At 35.2% G+C, this 27,276-nt stretch overlaps 1 protein-coding gene across 1 annotated transcript in view; it reads left to right on the top strand.

Annotated features, from left to right (window-relative positions):
* The first annotated feature begins 3,030 nt into the window (after nucleotides 1-3,030).
* norpA (no receptor potential A) overlaps nucleotides 3,031-27,276 on the top strand; it is a 58,723-nt gene continuing 34,477 nt past the window's right edge. The window contains exons 1-4 of the mRNA XM_068771920.1: nucleotides 3,031-3,144; nucleotides 8,560-8,673; nucleotides 21,420-21,479; nucleotides 26,427-26,567. Of these exons, the coding sequence (XP_068628021.1) occupies nucleotides 3,088-3,144; nucleotides 8,560-8,673; nucleotides 21,420-21,479; nucleotides 26,427-26,567 (372 nt within the window). The 5' untranslated portion in view covers nucleotides 3,031-3,087. The remainder of the gene's footprint in view (nucleotides 3,145-8,559; nucleotides 8,674-21,419; nucleotides 21,480-26,426; nucleotides 26,568-27,276) is intronic.

Below are 27,276 nucleotides of genomic sequence, written 5' to 3'. Positions count from 1 at the left end.
TGTGTAATTCAATAAGCAACAAAGGAGATCAGAGTTCGAGGCGACAATCTATGCGAGCTGCACGAACGGCCTCACAGATATAATTCAAGATTCAAGGTTCGATAACATTTCGCGCTCACTGCCGAAGTCATTGAGTAACGTATGGTGACCATGCTTTATTTATATTTCAGGATATTCATCGCCTATATCTATCATATAAAGAATTCCAAAAGAAGAATGATACTAAAATCAAATTGACGTCTTCTATGTGTCATGAGGGTTCCAAACACACTTTAATTTCGGAATAATTAATTACGAAGCCAATTGAATTTTTTGGTGAAATATATAATAATTTGCATCCATGCTATATAATGAAATAAAGCTTTGTTGTCATTATGTATAAAAAAAGGAAGTTGATATTTGTTCAAATTTAAAATTACGTCCACAAGTCTTTGTAATATAATTTGAAATCGAATTAATTAAATATTTTTATAATAATAATACATAATACGGAATATATATATAAAAAATTATAATTTATTTAATAGTCAAAAGTATAAAATGCTGTCTCTTTTTTTATGGAAAATATATTCGCAGTATTTTTATCTTAAGTACATCAACAGGTATATTACTAAAATCACTAAAGTCTAACATTACTATTTGTTGACACTCTTAAGAATTTTCCTATTTTATTCCGAAATCTTTGTCACCCTAGCGTGATGAAGAGGTCGCGGCGGTCAGGGACCGCGGAGACGTGATCCTTAACCGGGAGGCATCTAATCTGCGGCTCGGTTATTTGGAACGAGATTCAGGGTTCCGTATTATGTTTTTAATGCCTACTCCAGGCTTATACTCCGATCTTGTACAATAATATTCTTTTAGCGCCGCTAAATTTGTATAATATAAATAGGTAAGTAGAAATATATAAGAAATTAGTGTAATAAATATAAAGTTAAGCAAGAAAAACTTAAATCAATTAGAAGTAAATTAATTATGTATATACAAGTGAAGCAAACTGGCTATACTATAATTCTAAATAATCATTAGAAGGTAGAGAGAGTAGAGTTAAGTAATTTGATGGGGTTGTGAGATTCTTCCAAAGACTAGTTGCATCGTAAGGACAGTTCATTCTTCTAGAACTTGAATGTACCATTTTTTTTTGAGATCTTCAGTTTCTTTCAAAATGTTCTTGAACTCGACAGGTCACCAATGTGGAATTATTCCTAGACCCGGTAGGCTTTAGAGGTAATAACAACACGAAGTCCGAAGTACAAATGTTTTTATTCTAACTACTCCCATATTTGTACCGATTTGTATATAGAATTATATTTCTGTGGAATTCCCCTTTTTTATGCGACGATGACGTAATGTAGCTCCTAGTAAGGGAAATCAAGAATGAAAATAACTGGTAAAGAGGTAGTACATTGTCTCTACCGTTTTAGATGTGTATCGCGACTATAAAAAAAAAATTCGTTTTCAGATATTAATATCTTTAACTGAATTAACTACATTTTATATTTCTAAATAAAAACATGACATTTCACATTACTTTTATTCATATTTCGCAACTGTTATATGACTAGAAATAAATATTTGATTAGATAAAATTTTTATCACAAATTGTCTATTAATTATAAAGAATTGCTACTGCCAACAAACAAGTTTCTAGATGATGAGCAGCAGTGTCCTATATGTACCGTAATACCACATGGAAATCGCCATCGCCTGTAAATGTAATGGGCGTATATAGGTTTACCCGTAACCACGTATTAGGTAGCAATGCACAGAAACTCGTGTCGGGGCGATATCTGTAGCCTTATTGGGAGATAGCACCACTCTTAGCTCGCTTTGGTGGACGGTCCACAGTGAACTAGCTTAGGGGCCCAGGGGCGGCTCTAACTCGTGTAGCGCTCGTTTGCAATGAAACCCTGGCGTCCCCTAGACCTGACCCCCCCCCCCGCGGCTATAACTATGAGCTTTGTCTTCGCTTCTAAACTTTAAATACGTGATATAAGGTTTATTTAGAGTTGTAACAAAATGTTCGAAAAAGAAGTCGCCCATAGGGCGCTCGTGTTTGATAACTGCCGTCACCGCGCCGGCTTGCCGCTTCTGTTATGTCATTGTTGTACCATGATGGTCCAAGACGATGCTCTTAGCTGCCTCAGGGGGCGCCACGGCGGCCGTGTGCATTGCACACCCTGCACTATAGGTTAAGCCGCCCCTGAAGGGTCCCCGAAATAGAGCCTACGCCTAAGCCTCCGTTTGAGTTGTCACTCGATATCAGTTTTCCGTTCCATAAAGGCACCCTAAGAAGCATCACCAACGCATTGTTCATTGTCTCTTGTGGTTCACGAGCCTAACTATCCGTCTTCTTCTCTAGCTCCTCTACAACTACTACTCTTCTACTCTAACTTCTTCTCGAATATCAACGAATTTTATGGTGACTGATTTGTTTCAGTTTGGTCATCTGATGAACGTTTATTGGCCTCAAGACGACACGACCTTTGAATGTCCGCGAAAAAATGCTTTTATAGTTAGCCGCATCTATAATTAACTAGTTAATATGGTAGTGGCAGAGCCATAGAAAAGAACTGTTGACCATTGTAAGAACTGGAGTAAATTTGGTTTCAATGTTACCGATTAAGTACAAACGGTATTGCGATGTAAAATGTAACTAGCGACATCTAGTATGTAATATAGAGACTTCATATGTGAGCCGTTCAGAAACCCATGCGGTCAAGTCCATTTTATTATATTTTCTGATTTTTAGAAATTTTGATGAAAATAATAATAATTACTCGTCTGTTACTTTTCTCTAGGTTAGGCGGCCCTTTTTAATAACTTCTGAATATATTGTATGATAATTACAGAAGCCATTGTAAATAAGTCCACCTTTATCGATATTTTTTTCACATAAATTTCTTATCTTTTCTAGGTGCCAAAAGGTACAAGTCCTAAAATGTTTAAGATACTGTCATTATTTCAATAAATATTATAATAATAATTATTAATAATAATTCCGTTTTCATTTGTTTGCAGGACCTGAAGATGGTCAGCTGGTGAAAGATAGAAGTGTCGTGAAGAAGCTAGCGACACCTACACTGCACGATGACTAAGAAATTCGAGTTCAACTGGCAGATACCTGTCCCCGAACCGCTGCTGCAGGTGAGCATCACGTTTATCCATCTTTTACTTTGGTTGGGTCCTTACAAGCGTACCAGGGAGTCGGCGGCATTACCTTCATTATAGGATTTTCCGGTAATTACCTGATATATTTAGGTGACAGTGATAGGTGTCTTGTATAGATCTGAAATGGAGGTAGTTGGGGCATATCACTAGTGCAGCCGACAGCTGTTAGGGCCGAATTTTTGGATATCGTTTCACGTAAACCCCACTCTTCAGTAGTGTTCTTATACCTGTGGAATACCTGCTTGAACACCTGGTGTTCACTCTTAGCCTTTAGCTCAACTACGGAAACTACCTTATGTCTAAGCCTAAATAAGCTGTTTAAAAGCTGGCTAAGTTGACTTTTCCTTGCTCTGAATCATGCACAGGAACATGTGTGGGAGCTACCACCTTGGGGATGGCTTAGCTGAACACCAGCTCGAAGCTCTTGATTCGGTACTGCGTATTATTCGAATTTTTTATTAATGAGTTAGTTTTTAAGAAGCATCACAGATTTGAACACCGCCGGCAATTAGCGTGTTTGGAAATTTTTTACAGGATTTATTTCGAGAAATGCGCCGAGGAACTTCACCACCATATCTCACCTTCCATTTCTCTATAAGATGAGTAGGAGGTCGGCCCACTACTATCCTTATACTATATTTGTCCTTTGAGGCAAGACAATAAGGTATTAATGCACCGAATAAACAAAGTAATTTCCTTCAAAGGTTTTGCATTTGACGAAGTCCTGGTAAATATCCTCTGGCGTAAACTTCCCTTTGACCCAGACAAAGCGTGTTTACACGGCTTCTCGTAACCTCTTGTTTTCTTTCAATTATTTATTTCGAGCGGTGAACATTTTTACCAACTACAATAAAGTAATTTTTTTAAAAGCCGTTATTGGCTTTGAAAATACGCTCTCACATTTAATACATCTTCTCATTCTTGATGAGAAAAATTTTGATTGTACAGAAGTAATAAATAATATTCGGCTATAAGTGGGCAAGATTTTGGCATAAGAAAAAGATGATTTGGCAAAAGCGAGAGAAGAAAACCCTGCGCAAGATGGGGAGACAACGTAATTAAAGTTGCCGGTGCAACTTGGTTCCAAAAAGCCAAATCTAGTGAAGATTGGGCATCCTTGGAGGCCTTCACCTTCAAAGGGCGAATATACGTGAAAATGCCTATCTGCACAGACAATTTTTCTCTTTACTTCTTTCTCCCACTTCACTAACATTAACATCTCAATTTCAGTTCGTAGCCAGTACACACAAAAAAACGCTTCGCTCCTCGAGCAATCGTCTACTTAGGTGCCCCCCCCCCCCCATTACCGACTTTACTCACTTCTTCGCAATACAATCTTTTCTTCTCTGGAACACGCTCCCCCTCGATATTAGGATGACCAGGAATCGTTGCGAATTCAAAGCCAAGGTTGGAAAGCTGTCGCTTGACAAGTTGACCGAATAATCACGATGATTTAATTTTATTATTTATTATATTTATTTAAATAGTATATGTAGATATTTGAATTTATATGTTATGGTATATTAATAGATAATTACTGTTAGTAGTAGACATTAATATATTTATTACCTCCAAGACGCTAGGAAGAATCCCACAAGGCATTTGGAAATAGGTGTAAAAGGTTTTAAGCTAATTATCTAATAGATTCAGGCGAAAGTCCATCTTAAGTAAGAAAAGGATGAATATATAGCTACTTCCGCTATGCAGCAGTAGTCGTGCAATAAAGTGCACCGCCCGTCAGCCCGCTGATAAATGCGCATTTAGCTATATATTAGTCCTTTTCTTACTTAGGTTTTAAGCTTTTACATCTATAACCCATCACAGGATATGATGATGACAAATACAAGATATGATCACGTCCAAGATTTTCGATTTGGTATATCTGGTGCCAAGAGGCATTATTCAAAAGCTGTGTTTGCAGGATTCTGTTCAAAAGCCTTTATTGCTCTTTATCACCTGTTATTCTCTGGACCTTTACGGTGTAAGCCAGGGATGTGCAACACGCGGCCCGCTTGCAGCCTTTTTAACATATCTATGCGGCTCGCATAGCTTTCCAAAAATTGTATATATATGTTGACTTTTTCCCATTAATGTATCATAAACTTAATGATAATACAATGATTGTACATACTCAATCAAAACATTTTATTTGTGACTAGTTACCTGCACGACGCCTTATTCATGCGACGGGTCTGCACGATTTTCCTGTATTTTTTTTATATAAAAACTATTTTTTATTATAAATAAAGTTTTGTAGATTATTAATACGTGTTACATTATGTGCAGCCCGCCAATTAAAATTGTAATTGGTTCGTTAATTACAAAGGTTGTTCACCCCTGGCGTAAGCAAATAAAACACAAAGGGAACTTACGTGGGCGAAGAACAAAATAACTGGTTTAAATATAAACACAGAGTTAGAGATATGATCTTTAACCAACCTCATTAAGGCTTCTGGAACGTTCCACGGTAACAATGACGGAGGCGTCGCCGGGAAAGCCTTTTGTTCTAACGAAACCTCTGGCAATTACGCATTAATGAGTAGTTCCGAAAGAGGCTATATATAGAATTCTATTTTGGGCGTTAGAAAAGGAAATTTCATTTAGCCACGTGATTTTATCATTATCTCTAATTAGTCATGTTTTTAGAAGTCCAAGTAATGGAAACCGTTGCAAGACCTCTCTTTCCCTCCATCTTCCTTTTCCCAAGGTACTACAATTGTACAGATTTCGGAGGAAAATCCGTGAGAGCTTTCACCTGATTTGACTATAGCAAAGCTTGATTCCCTCTGAATCCCATAATAACTATAAACTATGAAAATATTAAATAAAAAATGGTGGGGATACTATATTTTAAGTTAACAGCAAAAAGCAACCCCCTACCTCGTCGCACTCAATCGCTAAGAGTTACCTAATTTTAAATACCACGCATCATAATCTAATATATATATATATATATATATATATATATATATATATATATATATATATATATATATATATATAAAACAACTTTCTCAAAATACACATATTCTATACTTTCTCGTCCTGTTTTATTGACTAAATCCAAACGTCAGAGACTACAATGTTGTTCAATTAGATACAGGATGCTATTTTATGAGACGTGGTCACTTACAACATGCCTTAATGTCACACACAGAGCAATAATAGAGCTATGTTCGTAGTTTCGCTGACAGAATCAAAAATGAGGAGATACCCATAAGAACCGAGATCACCTCATTGAGCGTGTTGGTTTTATATTATAAATGGTTTTACGATAAATCACTAGATGGCGCTGAACGAGAACTGCAAATGGCCTGAACGGAAAGTGCAGCTGAGCTCGTATACGACCCGCATGGCATTGAAAGTATTAAAGATGTTAATTTTTTTTAATCATATTTCGTACGATCACCCTAATTCGATAGTCTATTTTCTATACTTTAATTATAACTATACTTTCAATTTTATCTCAACAAATTTCTAAACTCATTTTACCCTCTTATCTCAAGTCGCCGTGAATATAAAGTGCCTATTCACACCGATATCACGACCCGTACCTGCTACGTCTGTTCGCAGTAACGTAAAAGTAACATATTGTGTATTTTATACTTATTCAACGATGGTTTATATGGAGAGTTTACACTGGTATTATTGATCAAAAGTTAAATTATGGGTCAAAACTGTTTTGCGGTTCATTTTCAAAAGTCATATATATATATATATATGTGTGTGTGTGTGTGTGTGTGTGTGTGTGTGTGTGTGTGTGTGTGTGTGTAACGAAAAGTAAACAGTAAAGCAACTCTCTTGACCCGGTATATAGCTTAAATAAAACAAAAAGGAGTGTGGGATGAACTATGATAATTTTAATGGGCTGAAATAAACTGTGATATGAGTAATAAGGTAATAAAATATTATTAATATTACACTAAGGCATTAATATTTTAAAAATAAGCTAAAATCAATGAAAACTTAAATGCAGAATCCAACAGACAAAGCGATGAAAGTGAAGCGAAATACGAAAGGTACAGTAAAAATGGTATTGCAAGACATTGAGTGACAAAGAAAAATGGGGAATGAAATATATTAAGAAGAATGACGAAGGATTACAACAATAATAATATTCAGTAAAAAAATCATTAGTTGTATAAATATCTTTACCATGGTAGAGAAGATCGAGAGATCACTGAATATCGAGTGTCAACTAACGCTTTCAACAAACCTCGTAACAATGCGCCTTATTCATACTCAATATTTCAATACGTTTAAAATTATATTTGCTACTTTATTTCTAAAGGCGCTTGTTTCATTTTTGTACAGAGTGTACCGAAACCTTTGAAATATTTTTTACAGGAAACATATCTTTTGTAATATTCCTCACTTTATATTTATTATCAACATCCTATTTTTGCATAATTACATTTGCTAGATTCTCCGGGTTTCAAGACTTCTTCCTAACTAAGTTTGAGGTTTCCTAGGGAGCCTTATCTCAGACCGCTACATACTAATATTTTACTAGGTTGGGAGGCCGCTGAGCTCTTAGATTTAAGCTCAGGAAGTCCACAAAAGGACCTTAGCTTGGGCTGTCACTCGTCGATAAAACCCGCATGGCATTCCGACACAGAGAGAAAGTCGAACTTTGACTTTGCAGATTGCTATTGTCTGACTAATATCACTACTAGACTTTGAAATATGGTACAAATATAAATAAAAATGAGTCCAACGGGATCAACAGAATTTTGAATCTGGTCTTTGAGGAAAAAGTCTGGAAACCTCTGATCTAGTGAGAGAGTGAGCGCGCTCCCTGAGACGAGTTCTATGGGCACCGAAACAGAAATTCGATACATTGCGCTTCTATTTCACTGTCCATAAAAGTTAAAAAACAAAACGAAACATGAAGTATCGCGGCTCGCCGCTTAGTTTCGCAACAGAGATGTGTTACAAACATAAAAACAATGAGTGTTATTCTGCCGTCATAAGAAGGAAGGCCGTAACTAATACCATACTGTAAGCTATACCTACTTATAAAATAGCTTGTTGGAATATGAAATAACTTTCTTGTTACGGCGGCAAAGTTAATAGTTATAGCTGCTGGGGAGGGGTTCAGGCCTAGGGGGCGCCAGGGTTTCATTGCACACGGGCGCTACACGAGCTAGAGCCGCCCCTGGATTTCATTACAGACATTAAGAATGCATATTATGTTAAATAATACAAGTCTTATTTAATATTGTAATACTAAAACTTCTATTAATAAACAGTCACATTAATTGTACTTCTATAATTAATAATTATTTTGTTAATTTACGTTTTCTTATTTTAAATCTTACTGCAAAATATAACATTTCTTTTGAGACACAATATGTAAGAAACATCGCTGATGATCCGTTTTGTCGGTAGGGCGCGGTGTTCGACCGGTGGACTGAAGAGAAGGATAACACGGAGCTGGAGCAGAACTGCCTCTTCAAGGTCGATGAGTACGGCTTCTTCATCTACTGGAAGAGCGAGGGAAAGGTAGAGTATATATAACTATATTTTATTTATTTAGAAAAGCACATGTATTAAAATAAACACATACGCGATGTGTACAGTTCGCTTATACGTTTCCTGTTTTTTTAAATGCATCCAAAACACCATGAGAACACCATACAATTACCCATGTGACACTATAGAACAGGGTCCATCATTCATATCTTAGTCTAATAGGGGAAAACAGTTTTAATTGAAGCGATCACATTGATGCTGGCAGCATAAGATTGCGACAGTTGCTTCCAAAATTCTGTCAAATTAAAAAAGTGCCAAATGCACCTAAAAATATATGTGGCATTGGCAGAATGTATATTATATAAAATCACTGGGCGCACATTTAAATCACACCTTCATAGAATATTCATGTCTCAAACTATATTTCTTGAAATAATTATCCTCAAAAATATTAAAAAAAATACAATAAAAATTCCATGATTTTTTTTACATTCTGCATCATTTTACAGTTTCGGCAAAAGAGTTCACGAAATAAAATAGTACAATAATGATGAGGTATAATTAAAAAAAAATATTTGTATAAATTTACACACAAACACACACATACACACATATATATAAATATATATATATATATATATATGTGTGTGTGTGTGTATATGTATACTGTTGGGTCCGGCAAGTTCTCGAGGAACCATCACGAGCAGGGAGACGCATATAGGCGCGCCACTAGGATGAAGGCAGCGTAAAGGTTTTTGTGGCGATTATTGAGGGAAGCCTATATCTTGCAGTATGCGTCCTTGGGCTGACATGAGTCTATGAATCAATATACCTAAATATACACACATTTACATATTTTTGTATGATTTTATTATATTACTTCTTTACATCAAAAAGTTTAAATAAGATATTTTTCAATGCAAATCAGAATCATACGAGTGCTGTTACTCGTAGCAGTGGAAATAAATTATTGAAGCCGGAAGCGATTTCATACATGGCTGTCGGCGTATTTCCCAGGGCGTTGCAAAGTTATTCATGACTTACGAACACGAGGTACTTTCCATCTCTCATGACGCTATGCAAAGGGATTCATATAGCTAAGCAAATTACCAATGGAATTGTATTTTGCTGACTTTTATTACGGAAATAAAAAATAAAACCAGCCATTCCTTTTTAAAATACCTACATACAGATAATATTTCGCCAGTGCCAAAAATTGGCGAATATAAAGCTTAACGAATCCGCTGGCTTGGTCACTTGGAGTGAATGGGATCGGATCGGAGCGTAAAGGTAGCGTACCTGGAAAAACCGAGGGGTCGAAGACCAGTGGGTAGACCCAGGATTCTCCAAATACCTTCACAGGTTTATGCTCAAGAAGAATCCCACGCACATCTGAGATCCAGAAGTGGATCGGACCAGACATAGTCATCAACTGTCCCAGATTAGTCCCAGTGTCGGTTGCTGGTAAGGATATAGAGAAGTAACATCACCTCGTTAGATAGCCAAGAGGGAGGACGCCAGATATTTCTGGAGTACTGTAGAATAATTGGAACAGTAATAAAAACGAATAAGACCCAAGTCAATAGAAGACAGATAAATATTCTGAACAAACTGTGAAAAACAGAAATAACAATTATGAATATAAAAAAATAAATAATTTAAATATAAAAATTGTAAAATAAAGATGCAGAATTGTAACAGTATACCGTATATAAGGAGAAGTTAGTACGAAGGAATAATGACGATGTATGAAAGGAAACAAAGTATTGATGAAAATGATACGGACAACAGAGGAATTTATTAAAGATCTTAATGACAAAAGAAGAGTGTGAAAATGATATAAAATTTTAAAAAAAAGTTTAGTGTTAGTAATTTCTGCTTACACAGGCAGGAGAACCCAAGAGGTCCACAAAAACGGAAGCCATTAAAAAAATGTCCACTGCTTGGCAAAGGTCTCCTAGATTCTTCCAATGGAATCCCAAACAACGTTGTCTGTCCACCTTTTGAGTGTGCGCTCTATGCTGTGCTTGACTCTCCGTGACCTTCTAGCTAGGATCTTATATCCCCAGCTTAGTAACCTGATCGCTGCCACAGTTATGTTATGTAAGAGGAATAAAATATTACAAGTGATAAAATAGATAGTATGGTGCAGATAGTAATAGTATACCGTTATGTTAAAAAGAAGGTTCCGAAAAATCGAAGTAATTACTTAAACTTTTATAAATTTACAAATAACTTTGTACTTATTTCATAGAGGACATTGAACCTTAAATGTACGACTAAGTTATACTCAACTATAGTGGATGGAATTAGCCGAGCAGTCGTTTAGAGTTTTCAGTCGTTTTAATTCCAGTCACGTACCCGCCCTTTAGTCGTTAACAGACGCTCCTGAGAATTGTTTTCGGTCATTTACAGTTTACGACTTGACTACACTTAATGGCTTTTAACCCGTCATATATACCACATGATATACATTTTCAAGGTCTCGGTTATTGATATGATAGTCAAATTCAACAAAAAAAAATTATAATTATAATATACGCAAAATACTTCATGACATAGAACCAATTTCTAACGGAGGTTTATATTAATTTGTAAGTTTACGTATTCGAGTGCTTTGCAACTAATTGATAGATTTGTTGACAAAACGCCAGCGCCAGAACTGGTTGCAAAACTTCAATCCGGCAATTTCGATGTCGAAGATGCACAACGTTCTGGAAGGCCAGTTGAAGCTGATAAAGACGCAACAAAGGCATTAGTTGATGCAAACAGTGAATAACTACACGTGAGATCGGTGAGAGGTTAAATTTATCGAATTTAACTGTTTATGACCATCTTAAAGGCATGGGTTTAACCTCGAAGCTCGATATGTGGGTTCCCCATGCCCTCACGGAGAGAAATTTGTGTCATCGCGATGACGTCTGCGTTGACGTCTTCACTCCTCAAACGTTACAAAAATGATCCATTTTTAAAGCCCATCATCACTGGGAACATAAAATGTATATAACAATGTAAAACGTAAGAGATCATGAAGCAGAAAAAATGAACCGGCTCAAAGCATTTCAAAAGCTGATATCCATCAAAAAAGGTGATGCTGTCTGTTTGGTGGTATTTTAAAGGAGTCACTTTTTTGAGCTTTTACCGGATAACACAACAATTGATTCGGAAGTCTACTGTCATCAGCTGCACAAACTGAATGATACACTTCAACAAGGCCAGAATTAATCAACAGAAGAGGTGCTGTGTTCCACCAAGATAATGCGAGACCTCATACGTGTATGTACTGCCACACCCACAATATTCTCCAGACCTGGCCCCTTCGGATTATTATTTGTTCCGATCACAACAAAATTTTTTGGACAGTTAAACCTTTACCTCAAATGAGGACATCAAAACACACCTTGATCAGTTTTTTGTCAGCAAAGACCAAAAATTATATGAGCGTGGAATCATGCTACCACCAGAAATATGACAAAAGATGTTGGATCAGAGTGGCAAATGTATAATTTAATTAGTATTTATTCGTTATACGAAGATCGTCTTTAATTTTCACAAAAAACGAAATTACTTTCCGAAAAACCCAATATATATATTGATCTGGTTTGCACTGCAGCCCAAATGGTAATTCGAGGGGGCAGAGTGCAAAAAACGCCTAGACTAAGACTTTTAAAATAGTGAAACTGAAGGGTTCCAAGGGTTGCCAGTTCTCTAGCCTACTATTTCAACGGATTGGGAGACTGCCGAGCACTTAGATTATTTCGGCGGAAGCTTCATGTAACATTTTTTTTTATGGCCCCCGTTACTGGGGGCCTCTCGTACCCCTAACTGATTGGGATCAGGGATTTTATTATTAAATATTTTTTTCAGTATTTTCTTTATTAATTACTCTCTTTCACGCGTCACAATATCTTCCATTCTTTACTTTCGTCCTTCACAATATCTTCAGCTTCATATAGCATTACAAGAGCTATATTTCTTGGATAATACCCGCTTAGCATTCCCTACACATAAGCACCCTGGAAGACCAAACCTCGACGTGGTCGATTGCTATTGCCTGTTTAATATCACCACTATCACTTCGGAAAACGTTAGAGAAGTGGCGGAAGAAACTCCAGTAACGCTTCTATCTAATAAAATCAGGAGTTTGACGTTCCCTGTGATATACGGTTCGATCACCTTTCCGACGAGATTAGTTGGTTATTGAATTGCGAGCAGCTATAGTCTTATTCTATTAAGAACATAGGATATTCAGTGTGATGTAAACATTTGAGTGTAGTGTCAATAAATCTCTTACACTTTATTCATCTATTTACATTATTCCCTTTAAATCATTTACAGCGACACGTGAAAAGAATGCCAACAGAGTCCAATAAGTGTAATGTAAATAGTACTCTTAAAATAAGTAGTGTTAAATAAGTATGGCTAAGGGTAAGAATGACTCTTGAAGAACATACCAACAACTTTTTAATTGATTTACGTAACTTAGTTTACTTCAACATCCATTATACCCGTCGTTTTTATCTCCTACATATACATGATAAGCTCTAAAAAGTATGCGATAAAATAAAACACAAAAACCAGGCTTCAAATCGTCGCTGCTCACGGGACTCCCAGGGATGGAGCCCAGTGTTATTGTCTCAGAGCGATTCAATGATTTAAGTACATAATATTTAACTAAAGAAATAGTTTAAGAGACCTAGTAAACACGGACATGTAAAAATCCAAGCGAACAAATTTCGTTAAAAAATGTAATTGTATTTACATAAAGGCACGGACGCTTATTTCTGGAATATAGATTCAATAAAAAAATCGGTTGAAACATATTTAAATTTGATTGTAAATATGCCAAATCAAAAGCCGGACACTATAAGTGATACAAAGTGCAAAATAATATAAACGAATATATCAATAAAAGAACCGTTCATTGATAAAGATTTTTGAGATTGAAATTATTCCCCGTAATTTTTAATTTCTCTATGATTTCTTTTTTGTTCAATAATCAAGCACCCTTGTAGATACTTAACCAAGAGGGCGGCTTACAAAACCCGGAAATTGTCTGCGGTTCGTTACTTGGGTCGCAAGGTCGAGGGCCTGCTTTGAGACTTGAGATTGAGTCGCGGGTTCGATTTCTTCGACACAATCTTTGTAATTTACACTTTGTGTAATAATTATGTACAATTCCTACCGCTCACAAAACAAGTTTCCAGAAGATATGCAACAGCTTTTTAAACAGTTTTATTTAGTTCGACCCGTACGGAATTTATTTGGATCAAAATTAGAAATTGAAATTTAAGCACCTTCCCGTTGTCAGATTGATTTGAAATTTGGTACACACATTTAATTTAGATGACAATACAATATAATAAAATCAATAACATTATAAATCTAAGATGGCCGCCGATACAAAATGGCGGATTACGTATTTTTCCTTAACCCCCTCAATATGGGTATCAAATGAAAGGGCTACACTAATAAAACACTATGATTATGTCAAAATTTAAAATTCAAGATGGACGCCGTTCCAATATGGCGGACTAGGTACATATTTTTCCACAACCACCACAATATGGGTATCAAAAAACTGTTTAACTTAAGTTTTTTAAATGTATTTATTCTGCTTACAATAATACCACACTACGTTCGCTCACTCGCCTGCTAAATGTGACGATTACGGTATATTCCCCCTTACTTATTTTTGCGGGAGGTCTGTGCCTTCTAGTGGACGTGTATCGGCTGAAACGACAATACGGTGTAACATAGCTCCTGAAGATGCCCCGTGGAGGGGTGAAACACGTGTTGAGTGATTTGTTGGTAGCGGTTGTGTGATTCGCATTGTTTGCCGCATGCGCATTTATCAGCGGGCTGGCGGACGGTGCATTTAATTGCACGACTACCACTGCATGTGCGGAAGTGGCTAAATATTGGTCCTTTTCTTACTTAGGATGGACTTCCGCGAAGTGACGCCTGATTCCATTAAATAGACAATATGTTTTACCTACTTCTTATATTATATCAAAGCATGGAACATATCTACCGTGTTAAAATATAGTCGTATTGTATTATTGAGTCTTAAATTGAATCCGATGAAGCTTTAAAAGTCAGAGAGGCTAATAGCGACCCACACCAATTAAATATATTCTAATTACTTCCCTTTTTGCTGCAAATGAAGTTACATTATAATTGAACTTTTGCCTGAAACATGCAAATGAGTTTCAGAAAACCTTTTCACTTTTCGCTACTCTAAACCACAAAGCTGTTGGAATTAACATATTTTCAATCGTCACATGTAAATTTCGAAAAAAATTCTTTTTAAATAATTTCATAGAAAGATATCCTATCAACTAACTATTTTTTCTTAAATTTATTGTATTTGCTATATATAAGAAGTCGTGCATACGTGTCTTAGATGTTTCTGAAACCTCCTATTTCCGCGAGCTCAATTCAGATGAAGCTGCACAAATCCCAAGTCGACTAGCAGCATAACGTCAACTACAAAATGATGGAACATATAATTTCATAACGGTGAATAAAATTAATAATTCTTCATTGCCAATTTTGTACACTGCCTCAGATTTATCATGCAATAAATATAAAAGTTCATTAAACATAAGTTAAATGAGCAAAACTATTGTTTTAAGTTCACGGAACGAAAGGGTCTGAACTCAGTTCCGGTGAAGCTGTAAAAGCCCTGGGCTAACAGCATCAACGTCAACTGAAACCAAGCTAGAATTTATGTAGACATCATACGACACAAAGCGTTTCAACTGAATTTACTGCTCTCTTCACATAACAATACGAGTTTGGAAAAGTGGCTTTATTTTCAGTTAAAGAATTTCAATATAAGAAAGTTCAATTTAAGTAGTGTCCATCGAATTAATTTTCTTGTATTCTACGTTTAATATAGGTGTAGTTTTCGTACCATAGACCTTTTTAAAGTAATTAAGTTTGGGAACTCACTCGAGGTTCTAGGCACGAGCCGTTACATTGTTTCACCCAAACTAGGACACTGCCTAACTAAAGGTATGCTCTATAAATTGACCTTAGTGAACTTAGGATGTCACTCGAACAGAGCTTAGCATCATGAAGGCACCCTAGATGAAACTTCGACGTGGTCGGTTGGTATTGCCTAGGTTACATGACTACCATTTTTGAAAGTGTTAGCGCTGGAAATATGTTAGCCACGCTCTCACAAGGAGTAGAACTTTAACAAAGCCTTGGTAAATTTAGAATGAACTGCTGCAAGAGTGTAACGAAGAAGGTAACCTGCTCTACTCTAAGATAATAAGTGTTAAAGAAAACTATATGGTTTTACCTTACAGAAGTGCGGGGTAACCCTTTGTCCTTGCAACAGAAAGGTATCATATCAAGGTATCATTGCTTGCCGCATATGCATTTATCAGCGGGCTGGTGGGCGGTGCACTTTGTCCCACGACTACCACTGCATGTGCGGAAGGTGCTAAATATTGATTCTTTTCTTACTTAGGATGGACTTCCGCAAGGTAACTCCTGATTCCATTAAATAGAAAAGTATCCTATTATTTCACCCTGAAACAGAGAGAAGAAGTAAAGGAAGAAACTTCTGCGAAGTGTTTTCGATAAAGCTCTTTATTCGTAAGGTATATGTCGCATAGATATAAAGAAACCGTAAATACGGAATGGTGATTTACATGGGATTATAGAATATACATTCCTAGATGACAAAATAAAAAAACATGTGTTTAATATATCTCTTATATTGTAATTTTTTAACATTTTGATTATTTATCTCACGGCAACGAAAGAATTTTGTTATATTCTATTGTTTAGCAGTTTTTAAAAGCTCCTTCAATAAACACTGACACACAGTGATTGCTTTAGCAAGTTGCCTTTTAACAACAATTTCTTACACGGATAAATGTTCATAAAGAAATCGCAAACCACGTTTTCCGTTCGTAAACCTTCACTAAGATTTTTCAAATTAAATGTCACGTTTCCAGTGCTTGTTGAAGCCCCTTCTTTTATAGGCTGTTTTTATTAGTCCATCTGACGGCATTTACAAAGGAAATTGGGTTGGATACCTATTGGAACCTTTTTACTATTACGTATGTACTTATTAGATTCGCGAATGAAGGAAAGACTTCTACAGTATTAAATTGAGGAAAACCTAGATAATTTCTCGGAAACTGGAGATACTAGAGAACTCTAGATCTCTCTTCTTTTTATCAACTGCTAAGATAAATATCGGTAAACATGCACCCTTATACAAGATATGTGACCTCCACAATTCATATATACCTATATTTAGCCACTTTCGCACATGCAGTGGTAGTCCTGCAACAAAGTGCACCGCCCGCCAGCGCATGCGGCAAAAATGCTTTTCTTACTTAGGATGGACTTCCGCAAAATAACGCCTGATTCTATTAAATCATATATTAGTGATATTGATATATTCTCTTGCTGTCTTGTATCTTTCAAAAGACAATTTCATACGAAATAATTGGAAATACACAATACAATTTATACCTCATTGTAATGTGACTGCATGTTGTGACTCGTAATTATTACTGTCTGTTCTACAGAATGGACTGGATTATTGATCCTTGTTTAGTAATGTTTTTGTTTTATTTTATTATTGTTTGACTTAAATTCATTAAATGTTCTTAGATAGTTATAAGGTAACAATTGTAACTAATCTTACATTTCTAAGTTTGTAATTTCTTACTGCCTTTTGTTATTGTTTATCTACAATATAGCAAATAATACTCGAGTATCTAAATGTGTATATCACAAGGTTGATAATATTGTTAAACTGCAGCGACGTTCTTGTTTGAGAAATATCTAACGTTAGAAATATCTCGGTCTGGTATTGTCTGGGTCGACAGACTGAGGCGGATATATCTGAGTCAGTTTTGACGTCGCTTGAATAGAACTATATAGGTTGAATTTCAATGCCATGCATACCTTTATTCTTGTAACTTGATTCATTCAGAACATTTCTAGAATAGATACCATTCACATCACTCGACTAAATTGATTTCAAAGCTTTATTGTGTAGTGTTATAATGGTTTCAGGATGTTGGTAGTACTGCAGTAAGTCTGGCATGTTCGCCCACGTAAATATAAATCATTTAAATTTTGCCCATTGGCATTGCACAGTCTGTATTTTGGAAATTGTGCATCGGAATTACACCAAATACTAACCCATTTTCTTTCTTCCATCGGACAACTAGATGCATGAATTGACTACATCTGTACACGGTTGAAATTCCTTTTATCCGTACTAAGCGTTTTGCTAATACTTTTATAGTGCGAACAATCTATCGGCTTGACTGTTTCCAGCCTATTATAACTGTTTTTATCGTTCCCCCTGTTTGGTGTAGAACAGGGACGTTACAATTTCGAATAATGTTTTTCAGATATTTTTTGCTTATTAACTACTTACTTTATTTCATTTATTATAAACTTTTTCATTCCATAAGCTTTATTTTCGTTCAAGCATCGCCTTGCCAATAATAACTTAGGAGTCTTTAAGACAAGAGTAAAAAAGAGTCATCGCTTAACATCAAGTGAGACAGAGGTCAATTGCTCCGCCTATAAAGAATTTTAGAAAAACTAATGTGGGGCATTACACAAAAAGGTTGTAAAATACTGATTTATAACTATGAATTATAATAAGAGATATTAAAATAAATAGATGGAACACGTTAATAATTATGACTTGTATAAAACGATGTTAAGAGCTAGAGATAAGGTAATTTGATATATTTACCAGAAAATTAAAAATAGGAAATAACCCTCTAAATAAGGAGGTATCAGCCGTTTGCTTTAAGGTATATTTATGACGAATAGTAATAAAAAAAAACTATTAATAAATCTGTCATTGTATCAAGCGAAACATTTTCACAATAAACATTTCGTGTATAGTAATATATTTATTCTACACTCTATTGCATCGATTTAAAAACCGTTGCATTTCAATTCATCCACGCGCTGAAATAATCGTATCGTATTCGATTCGACTAGATACGACAGCTGCAATCGCAAGTGAATTTAAATTGTTATCTTAACAGACAATAAATGTAATGTGCACAGGAAAATTTTACTTGTGTATACTTTATTCGATATAGTATATAATAAAACATAAAATTTATTAATTCAACTTTAATACTTTTAACAGGACTCTTATTGAACCTCATTTTTTTTAAATTAATTTTATTATTGATTTTACTATGTTGACCAAGCTGTTATAATTGTGGAGAAGAAGCAGAGAGAAACACCATAACATTACATCTTGTAAAAAAGGCTCTCTGTTTTTATCTTGAAATTTGGTATAAAATATTCTTTCAACAATGAACAGCTTTTAAAAAATTTAACCCGCAAAGGAGGTGGTGAAAACATTCATTATAGCAATGCATATATATATGTATGTATATTTTATAAATATATAGCATTCAGTGTCGTTAAGCAAAAGACGGGTGTATATTGTAACATGTCCAGATGAGGCTCGAGTTAAAATGCCATTTTTTTTGAAGATGTGTTATTTATTATGTGATTATTGAATATTTGCTCACAATTCCATTACTAAACGAATACTAGACTAGCTCCGCGAACACTGCTTCGACTATCATTTTATTGCTTTGTGTCGCTAAAGAGACGTCAGACGATAAAAACCCCCAACCATCCTCAACCTCCATATATATCCACTAGCAGGCATTTTTACAGTTCGACATGAGGTCAGGAAATTAAGTAAAGAAACAATAAAGCCACCTGAAGGTCGATCTTCTATTGTCCACGTTTCATTTCATTTCACCATCTGCGAGCTGCAATGAAATATGCAATGAAGAACGCACAATAATGCTAGCATAATTTAACTTCACCACATGGGCCGTTTCGATGTCGCGCCGTCAGCCCCGATTGTCTCGTTCGCGGAATTCGTGCTTTATTTCCGGCGATCTTAAGTCAGATATTTGAGCGGTAGTCACAATATCAAAGCGCTTGGAACTCTCGTAACTTTAAAAATTTATTTAAAGGGGATTTTAATGTTATTGTAAAGTCAAATAATATTGTGAACAAAGTTAATCGCTTAGCTGTCAGTTCAAAGAATTGTCTAATTTAGTTCAAACGTTCGCTAATCTAAAGCGACTGAGACAAAGGCTTTCAGAGAACGCCACTACACTTTATTCTTTTATATTTCAAAGGCGAACGACTCTGTGTATATATATATATATATATATATATATATATATATATACGTAGTGGAGAGCGAAATAAAAATAAATAAATCTGATACAGGTCAAGTAAGTAAACACATAAGAGAAAAGAAAAATAAAACCAGAATGAAAAGAACAAGAAAGATATTAAAAAACCCAAAATAATGTTAAGTGAGTAAATTAAAAACTGGAGACTGTGATAAATCGTAATAAATAATCATATTAAATAAGAATGTAAAATAAATACAAACTAAGGTAAAAAAATGTTTTATGGATTAGGATATTTGAGGAACGCGGTGAAGGAATTGAGGCGATGAATGAACTAAAATAAGAATGAAAAATGTATGATAGAAAATTGTAGAATAAAAGAAGAGAAAATATAGATCATAAGAAGAATAATAGAAGAGCACAGAAATAAAAGGAAAAGAAAGTGCGAAAATCGTTAAAGAATATCAACATCGGGAGTACCAGAGGTCCCCATATAAAATATATTTATATATACCTAACATGAATTTAAACTATCTTTATTAACAGAATATATGCTTCCGCGTCTGTTGAATATATCATATGAAAAGCGAGCGCAATGTAGCAAGCTCTAAACGCAATTTCCTCCGAAGAACAAACGTTGGGAAGCGTTCAGGAAATGAGAACGCTTAGGCGGTTGACGGTATTGTTTGTCTTAGACGAAATCTAGGTCACAGACTTGCTGTATGGCCTGCTTATTGAATGCATACAACTGATTTCTTTACAATATTTTATCTCATTTCTTTAATATTGGGTTATACGAGTAAAAAACTATTTAATCTTCTTAATTTCGTAATAAGCTCAAGTGTTGGCCGATTCGACATCATCGGAATGCACGTATCCTTACCGTTGTCTATAGCAGGGCTTCTTAAACTTTTGTCATTCACGACCCCATTTATGATTGCGAGTTTTTTGACGACCCCATACAAATATAAAAGAAAAATATATTAATATTTTTTGATGATTTATTAATTAGGTAACAATATACATAAACATATAGTTTTAGAATTCGTTTTGAAACATACAAAAATCTAAAATTAAAAAATTGCCTAAAAAATTATAAAATTGTATTTATATTAGTTTAAAATGTTCAACAAATGCGCGTGTCTAGACGCTGCAAGTCCACTGTATTCCGCCAACTCTAGTGATTTGATTAAATGGTATATATAAATATTTGACATTAAAATCTCTCGACCCCAGAATTTTGCTACGCGACCCCATTTGGGGTCGCGACCCATAGTTTAAGAAGCCCTGGTCTATAGTATCGTGCTAAAATTTCTCTTACCTTAAATCTAGATTTCTTTTCTTACGTGATCGAAATAAGTTCCTTAGATCATCGGATACCTTGAAATTGACTATGCCTGCTCATTTTACTATATTTATGGAGAAATCTTTCACTATTGTCGCTTTCAGGTGGAATGAATTACCAGAAGCAATAAGACGCGCTTAATCGCTGTCGCGCAAGCCGATTTCAATCGGTCTTATTGAACCATTCACCCATCGTTGGTTTCTTTGCATGTTATTTACTGTATAGTCACGTACTAATATATCGTTTGTTTGCAGGACGGTGACGTCATCGAGCTGTGTCAAGTCAGTGACGTAAGATCGGGTGGTGTGCCAAAGGTAACTATTTTCTTTAGATTTTTCGATAGGAATTCCAGCATAAAGCACACATTGATTACTTATAATATTAGGGAATTCCCGCAGCCCTAAAAGGCTTCGTTTTGTCAAAAGTAATTGGCCTTTCGCAATCGAATAGAATAAATAAAATGTACTTCAGTGAGAACACTTTATTTATTGACTTTAATAAAATTGTAATAATATTTTTGTTACAATGCTTCATAGTACATGATAACATTGATTACAACTCTATGTATTTACATTTCACCTTGCTAAACTATATAAAAACGTATATTTTATAAATTATACTGTTCCTTTCAATAAAACTTGTAACAATATTTTGCACCTTATACTAGTAAGAATTTAATATATAAGAAATACATCATTTCGGGAGATCATACTATGTTATACTGTACATGATTTTGTGTGTGATTGACTATGTGTGTTAAGAGATAGGTTGCGTATATACACTAATTAGAGAAATTCAGGACTCGTTGGATGTTTTTTCGCTACTTCTCCCAGCGTTAACGTTTTCGGATGGCAATTCTGTGATATTAGCTAGGCACATTAAGTCGGAATACTAAACGGGGATCATCGAATCCATACAAAGATTCCCTCGAAAGAACCCTTAATCCTTGTTAGTCGATGGAGGTTCTGCCTAAGCGATCTAAAAACTTGGAGGCTTACCGGCCCGAGGCGAGGCTACCCAGTGAGCTAAAAAGCATCGCAGCCTGCCTTCTCAAACCTAGCCTCCTCTAACCTACATTAGGACATGGATGCATAGACCGCTCGCGGCTCGCCGGTCGAATGCTTGTGGCCCGCCGACAGCAAAAATAGTACTCTCGTACATTCAAAAAATATTGAATTCTATTCCAGAACAAAACCAAAAAAAATAATTACCTATACTTCTGGCGGCCGGCCCGCCATCAGTTCATGATTTGCCCGAGTGGCCCCTAGTCCTAATAAGTCTTAATAAGTGTGCAACCATGCATTAGGAGGATGATCAAGAACATAATCGTGAGGAATTAAACATAAAATCTAAAATTAAATTAGGGTCAAGTAACAATTTAAACAAGAATAAAAACATATAAGATCAATAAAAGTCACAAAATAAGGTAATAAAATAGAAATATTAAAATACAGCAAAACCAAATGATTGTGATATATACATCTTTAATACAAATAAATAACATAAACTCTAATAAAATAAGAATAGACTGTGATACATTGTTACGGATAGGTTTAGTCTGTGATAATTGAGGAGAAGATGAAAGGTGATGCAATGAAGGAAATTTAGAACGAAAGAGAATGTCAGATCATGTTATATGTACGAAGAGTGAATGAACGACTATGTAAAGACTGAAAGAAGAGAGCGAAAGTAAAAGACACTTAAAAATTTAATAATGTAAAAGTGCCTCACAATAAGGCTACAAGAGGCCCCCAAAAATGGGGCCATAAAATATAATATATAAAAATTAATAAAGGCTTTCGTGGATCAAAACCATGTACTATTGAATTCGAAATATGAATAATTTTTGTTAATCTAAAAATTTGCGATCGCCCGACTGCTAAGTAACAACAGTCGCTAGAACGAACAGACCTCACCTGTCACCTTTTATTCCACAAACGTCTAACCGGGCGGACATCAAAGAAATACGCGTGACGTGAAACGATCCCAAACGCAATTGTGAAAATAATGTTACACAATTTCTTAGCCGAAATAGCTTCTAGATTACCTCATTTTCCATAATTGTTTGTACCATAATTATTTATTATATACTTCGTGAATCTATAGTATACTGAAACATTATGTCTCGTCAACCTATATTAGAGTACATATTTATTTTTTAAATATTTTCTTGCAACCAAAACCACAAGAAGTCAATCCATATATCATCCCAGAAACAAAATTCCAAAAAATGGGTGCCGGCGTGCTGGGTGTGGCAATTATGGTATAATCCAGGACTTAACCTATAGTGCAGGGTGAGCGATGCACACGAGCGCCGCTACACTCCCTGAGACCGTTAAGAGCATCTTGGAATCTATCGCGGTTCGCTGCTTAGTTTCGCAACAGAAATGTGTTACAAAAATAAAAACAATAAGTGTTATTATGTCATAAGAACTAAAGTCCTAATACCATACTGTAAGCTATACCTACTTATAAATTAGCTTGTTGGAATATGAAAAAAACTTTCTTGTTACGATGGCAAAGTTAATAGTTACAGCCGCGGATGGGGGGTTCAGGCCAAGGGGCGCCTGGGTTTCATTGCTCACGAGCGCTACACGAACTAAAGCCGCCCCTGGTTATATCCCCCCATATCTTCGAGATAGACCTATGTCTCGCAGTGGGCGTCTATGGGCAAAAACAACGACGTTTTATTAATCATGTCGTTTCTTTCATACAACTAACTAATGGTAACATTAAAAAGAAGCCTCCAAAATGAAATATTTACCAGTTAGGATAATTGATGTAATTAAAATCCTACATAGCTATGGCAATTTATACTATGGTCATGATACTCGAATATATGTCTTATCGTAATAGCTTTCGTTTGAAAGAACTTAGCTATACAGTGTGAGTGGTTAAATATGTAAAAGCTTAAAAGGAGTGAATGTACAGCTTGAATTGTCTTCAAAAGCCTTTCACACGTACTTCCAATTAACCTGTACAAGGTTATCACACTAAATATGTAACATTGATTTATTTTTTTCTATGTAAATGCGCAGGCCAATAGCTTCTGTGAATGTAATCTAAACGTGATAAGTAAAATAAATAAATAAAAATCAAAATTGAAACTCTACTGTATACAAAAGTGTGTGGCGAAGGAAGACAGGCGAGGTGTGAATGTAAATAAATGGTAAGATAATGAAAGTAAGTAAAGTAAGTGAAGAATGGAAAAAGCAGAGTAATAAGAAAACACAAACAAATAAGTGCAATTTAAACTAAAAATATACCAGTCCTCAATATGATAGGGTAGGGATACGAGAGATCCCAAAACGGGTCCATTGAAAAGATAATAGCTTTTGACTGTAGTCTGCATATACAGACGATAAACAATAATTAATATAATAAGTGTATTTTTTGTAATATTCTTTATTGTACACGTTAAGATACATTTAATAAGTTAACAATAATATACAAGCAATAATAGGCAATCTCTTACAAACCAATCATAGTAAGGAAAATGCAAATTAAAAAAAAATAGTTCTTGCTATATTATTATCACGTTATTTATTATTTCTGAAACAATTTGTTTTTTGGTCTAACATACATTAACTGTTGTATCAATTTATGACCTATACATTTATTCCTTTAAAGCTTTTACACTTATAAACAATCACCTTGTATATATTCGTAAAGATTTTTATTTTGAAACTAATAAACAGATTATACCATAAGGTTCAATTCCGCAATATCACAAGGTGTTGTGATTTCTCATGACAAATCTAGTATCCGTGCTTGGACTCGCAAATGTATGTAGCAATTTACTTCAACTGCCATCAACTGCGTATGGACCTCCTAAAGATAATATCGCTATCTTGACGCAGAGCGGTACTTGAATACTATGCATGGAGATTTTATTACATTGTTTTAAAGTAGGGTTGAGCAACCTTTTTAAGACATAAAAATAAAAATAAATTAGCCATAAAAGTAAATAAGTCCTGACTTCCTGGCATTAGTATCCGCCGTATGTTGTTACGCCATAGATCACTCCTGCTGTTTTTAATGGCGTCATATAGGTGCCATATGTAGTGTGTATCTGATAAAACCACCACCTACTTTGATGGTCTTAAATATCTCTAGGATATCAGTCGTTCTCCTACCAATACTAAAGCTATATGAAAACATTTATAAGTCGATTTAATGTTTTTTAAGTTTGATGACGTCACGTATTCAAAATGGCCGCACTCTGCGGCTGCACGTGACGTTGAATAATTACGCATGTTTGCAAATGGATTGAAATAGAATCACTAACGATTTGTTTATTCGTCTACATACATCAAACGCAACATCAATTTAAATATTGAAAAGTTTTGCGTAACGATTTACAGAGATATAAACGAAGTATATGTTAATCCGGCTCTAACTTATTGCATCATATGTTATTAAATTTCGGATACGATTCTCGAGCATTAGATATATACAGGATGAATCGTTTTCGGTGTAAAAAGCTTTAAAAGCATGAACGTATGACAGCATCCACAAAGCGAATAAATTTCCCAAACGATTCAGTTCTGGTCAACATGGGCACTGGGTATTTGTTGAGTACCTCCACAGGTTTAAAGTCAAGGAGAGTCTCTCGTATTCCTTTGACCCTGCGATGGACCAGTCCATGATGCACTTGATGACTGACTGTCCCGTATTTTGAAGACTTACAAAAGGGAGAAGACGTTATACGTAGTAATAAGACTTAGTTACGTGAAGCACTGATGGGTATGACCTCAATCCTGTGATTCATAAATAAAAACTGAGATAAAATTTGTATTTGATGTACTTAGGTGTTTACTAAAAAGAACAAAATGAAGACAAGATATGGACGCAAGTAAACCAGTAACAAAATCTGTGATAGCAAAGTAATGTGATAGTTAAAACAAATCTATGTTATCTTGGAAACGCAAGAGAAGAATGTAAGAGGAAATTTGAACGAAATTCAAGGAATCTAAAGAGTGCCATACATTGAAGAATAAAAGATGATTAATACAATAAAGTATGAAGCACAAGATAAGAAAATTGAATAAATCATTTACCCTTGCAAACAAAGACCCTATCCCACGTGCAGGAGAGAACGAGATAAATAAAAAAGGCAAGAATGGATATCTAAAATCCATAGCATTTGTCAGCAAAAAGGTATCCTTAACATCAGTGTAAAGTTAATAATTTACGCGTAAAACCAAAAAATAAAACAATCATATTTCTAGCATTATTAAATTGACTGGTTTAATTTGCAGCCAGAGTCGAAGCTGAGCACCAACCTGTTTAACAAGCACGGAGAGACGCTGGAGGACAAGTCGCTGACGATATGCAGCGGTACGGATTACATCAACATAAACTACCAGCACGTCGTCTGTCCAGACGCCGCAACTGCCAAGGTTCGTCACCTTTACTTTAGCTCTGCTTATTTACTAGCTTTTTTAAGAGATATTACTCTGAAAAGGAAAGCCAATCCTTTTTTAGGATCTTAAAGTTCTATGCATATTACGTCAATTCCAAAGGAGATTTAAGGTCATCGAAAGACTATACAACTTCCAACTAGTCCTATTTGAAATATATGAAGGCTTATGTTCATCAGGACGACTACAGCTGAAGTGATGGTGTTAAAATGCTTCATTGATACGTATTCTCCTTTTTAAAGTTTGTCTCCATGGCTACGGCCAATTAAATCGTATCGACTTCTTTTGGATACTTTTTGAAGTACTTCTTGTTCCTTTAGTTTCTACTATCATGGAGATGTAGTGATCTTTCATTCAATTTCAATGATAATTGCGTGCAATTTACTGTTTGCTTTAACCTTGATTTCTTTTCTGTTATATATACTATACTATATAATTTCGCACATATTGTGAGTTTCTCCTTAAACTTTGTCTCTGTTAATATTCCATGTCTACAACAATACATAGCAAGTTCATTATTTCTACTTTTATATTCAATATTTTTACTACTATTTCCTGTTCACGCAATTCGATATTAAAGGCTTTATGATGGTAAAGTTCGATATGACTTATCATCATAATATCAGCTGATAGCCCACTGTAAGATATAGGCCTTCCTGGCTTTATGACTGATCCTGCGCTGCTTGTA

The sequence above is a fragment of the Battus philenor genome, unplaced genomic scaffold, assembly GCF_028537555.1.
Source record: "Battus philenor isolate CCGP_79_NKW_IND1 unplaced genomic scaffold, ilBatPhil1.0.hap1 SCAF_11, whole genome shotgun sequence".
Classification (NCBI taxonomy): domain Eukaryota; kingdom Metazoa; phylum Arthropoda; class Insecta; order Lepidoptera; family Papilionidae; genus Battus; species Battus philenor.
Note: the sequence above shows the minus strand (reverse complement) of the source record. Positions and strands in the feature narration are given on the sequence as shown.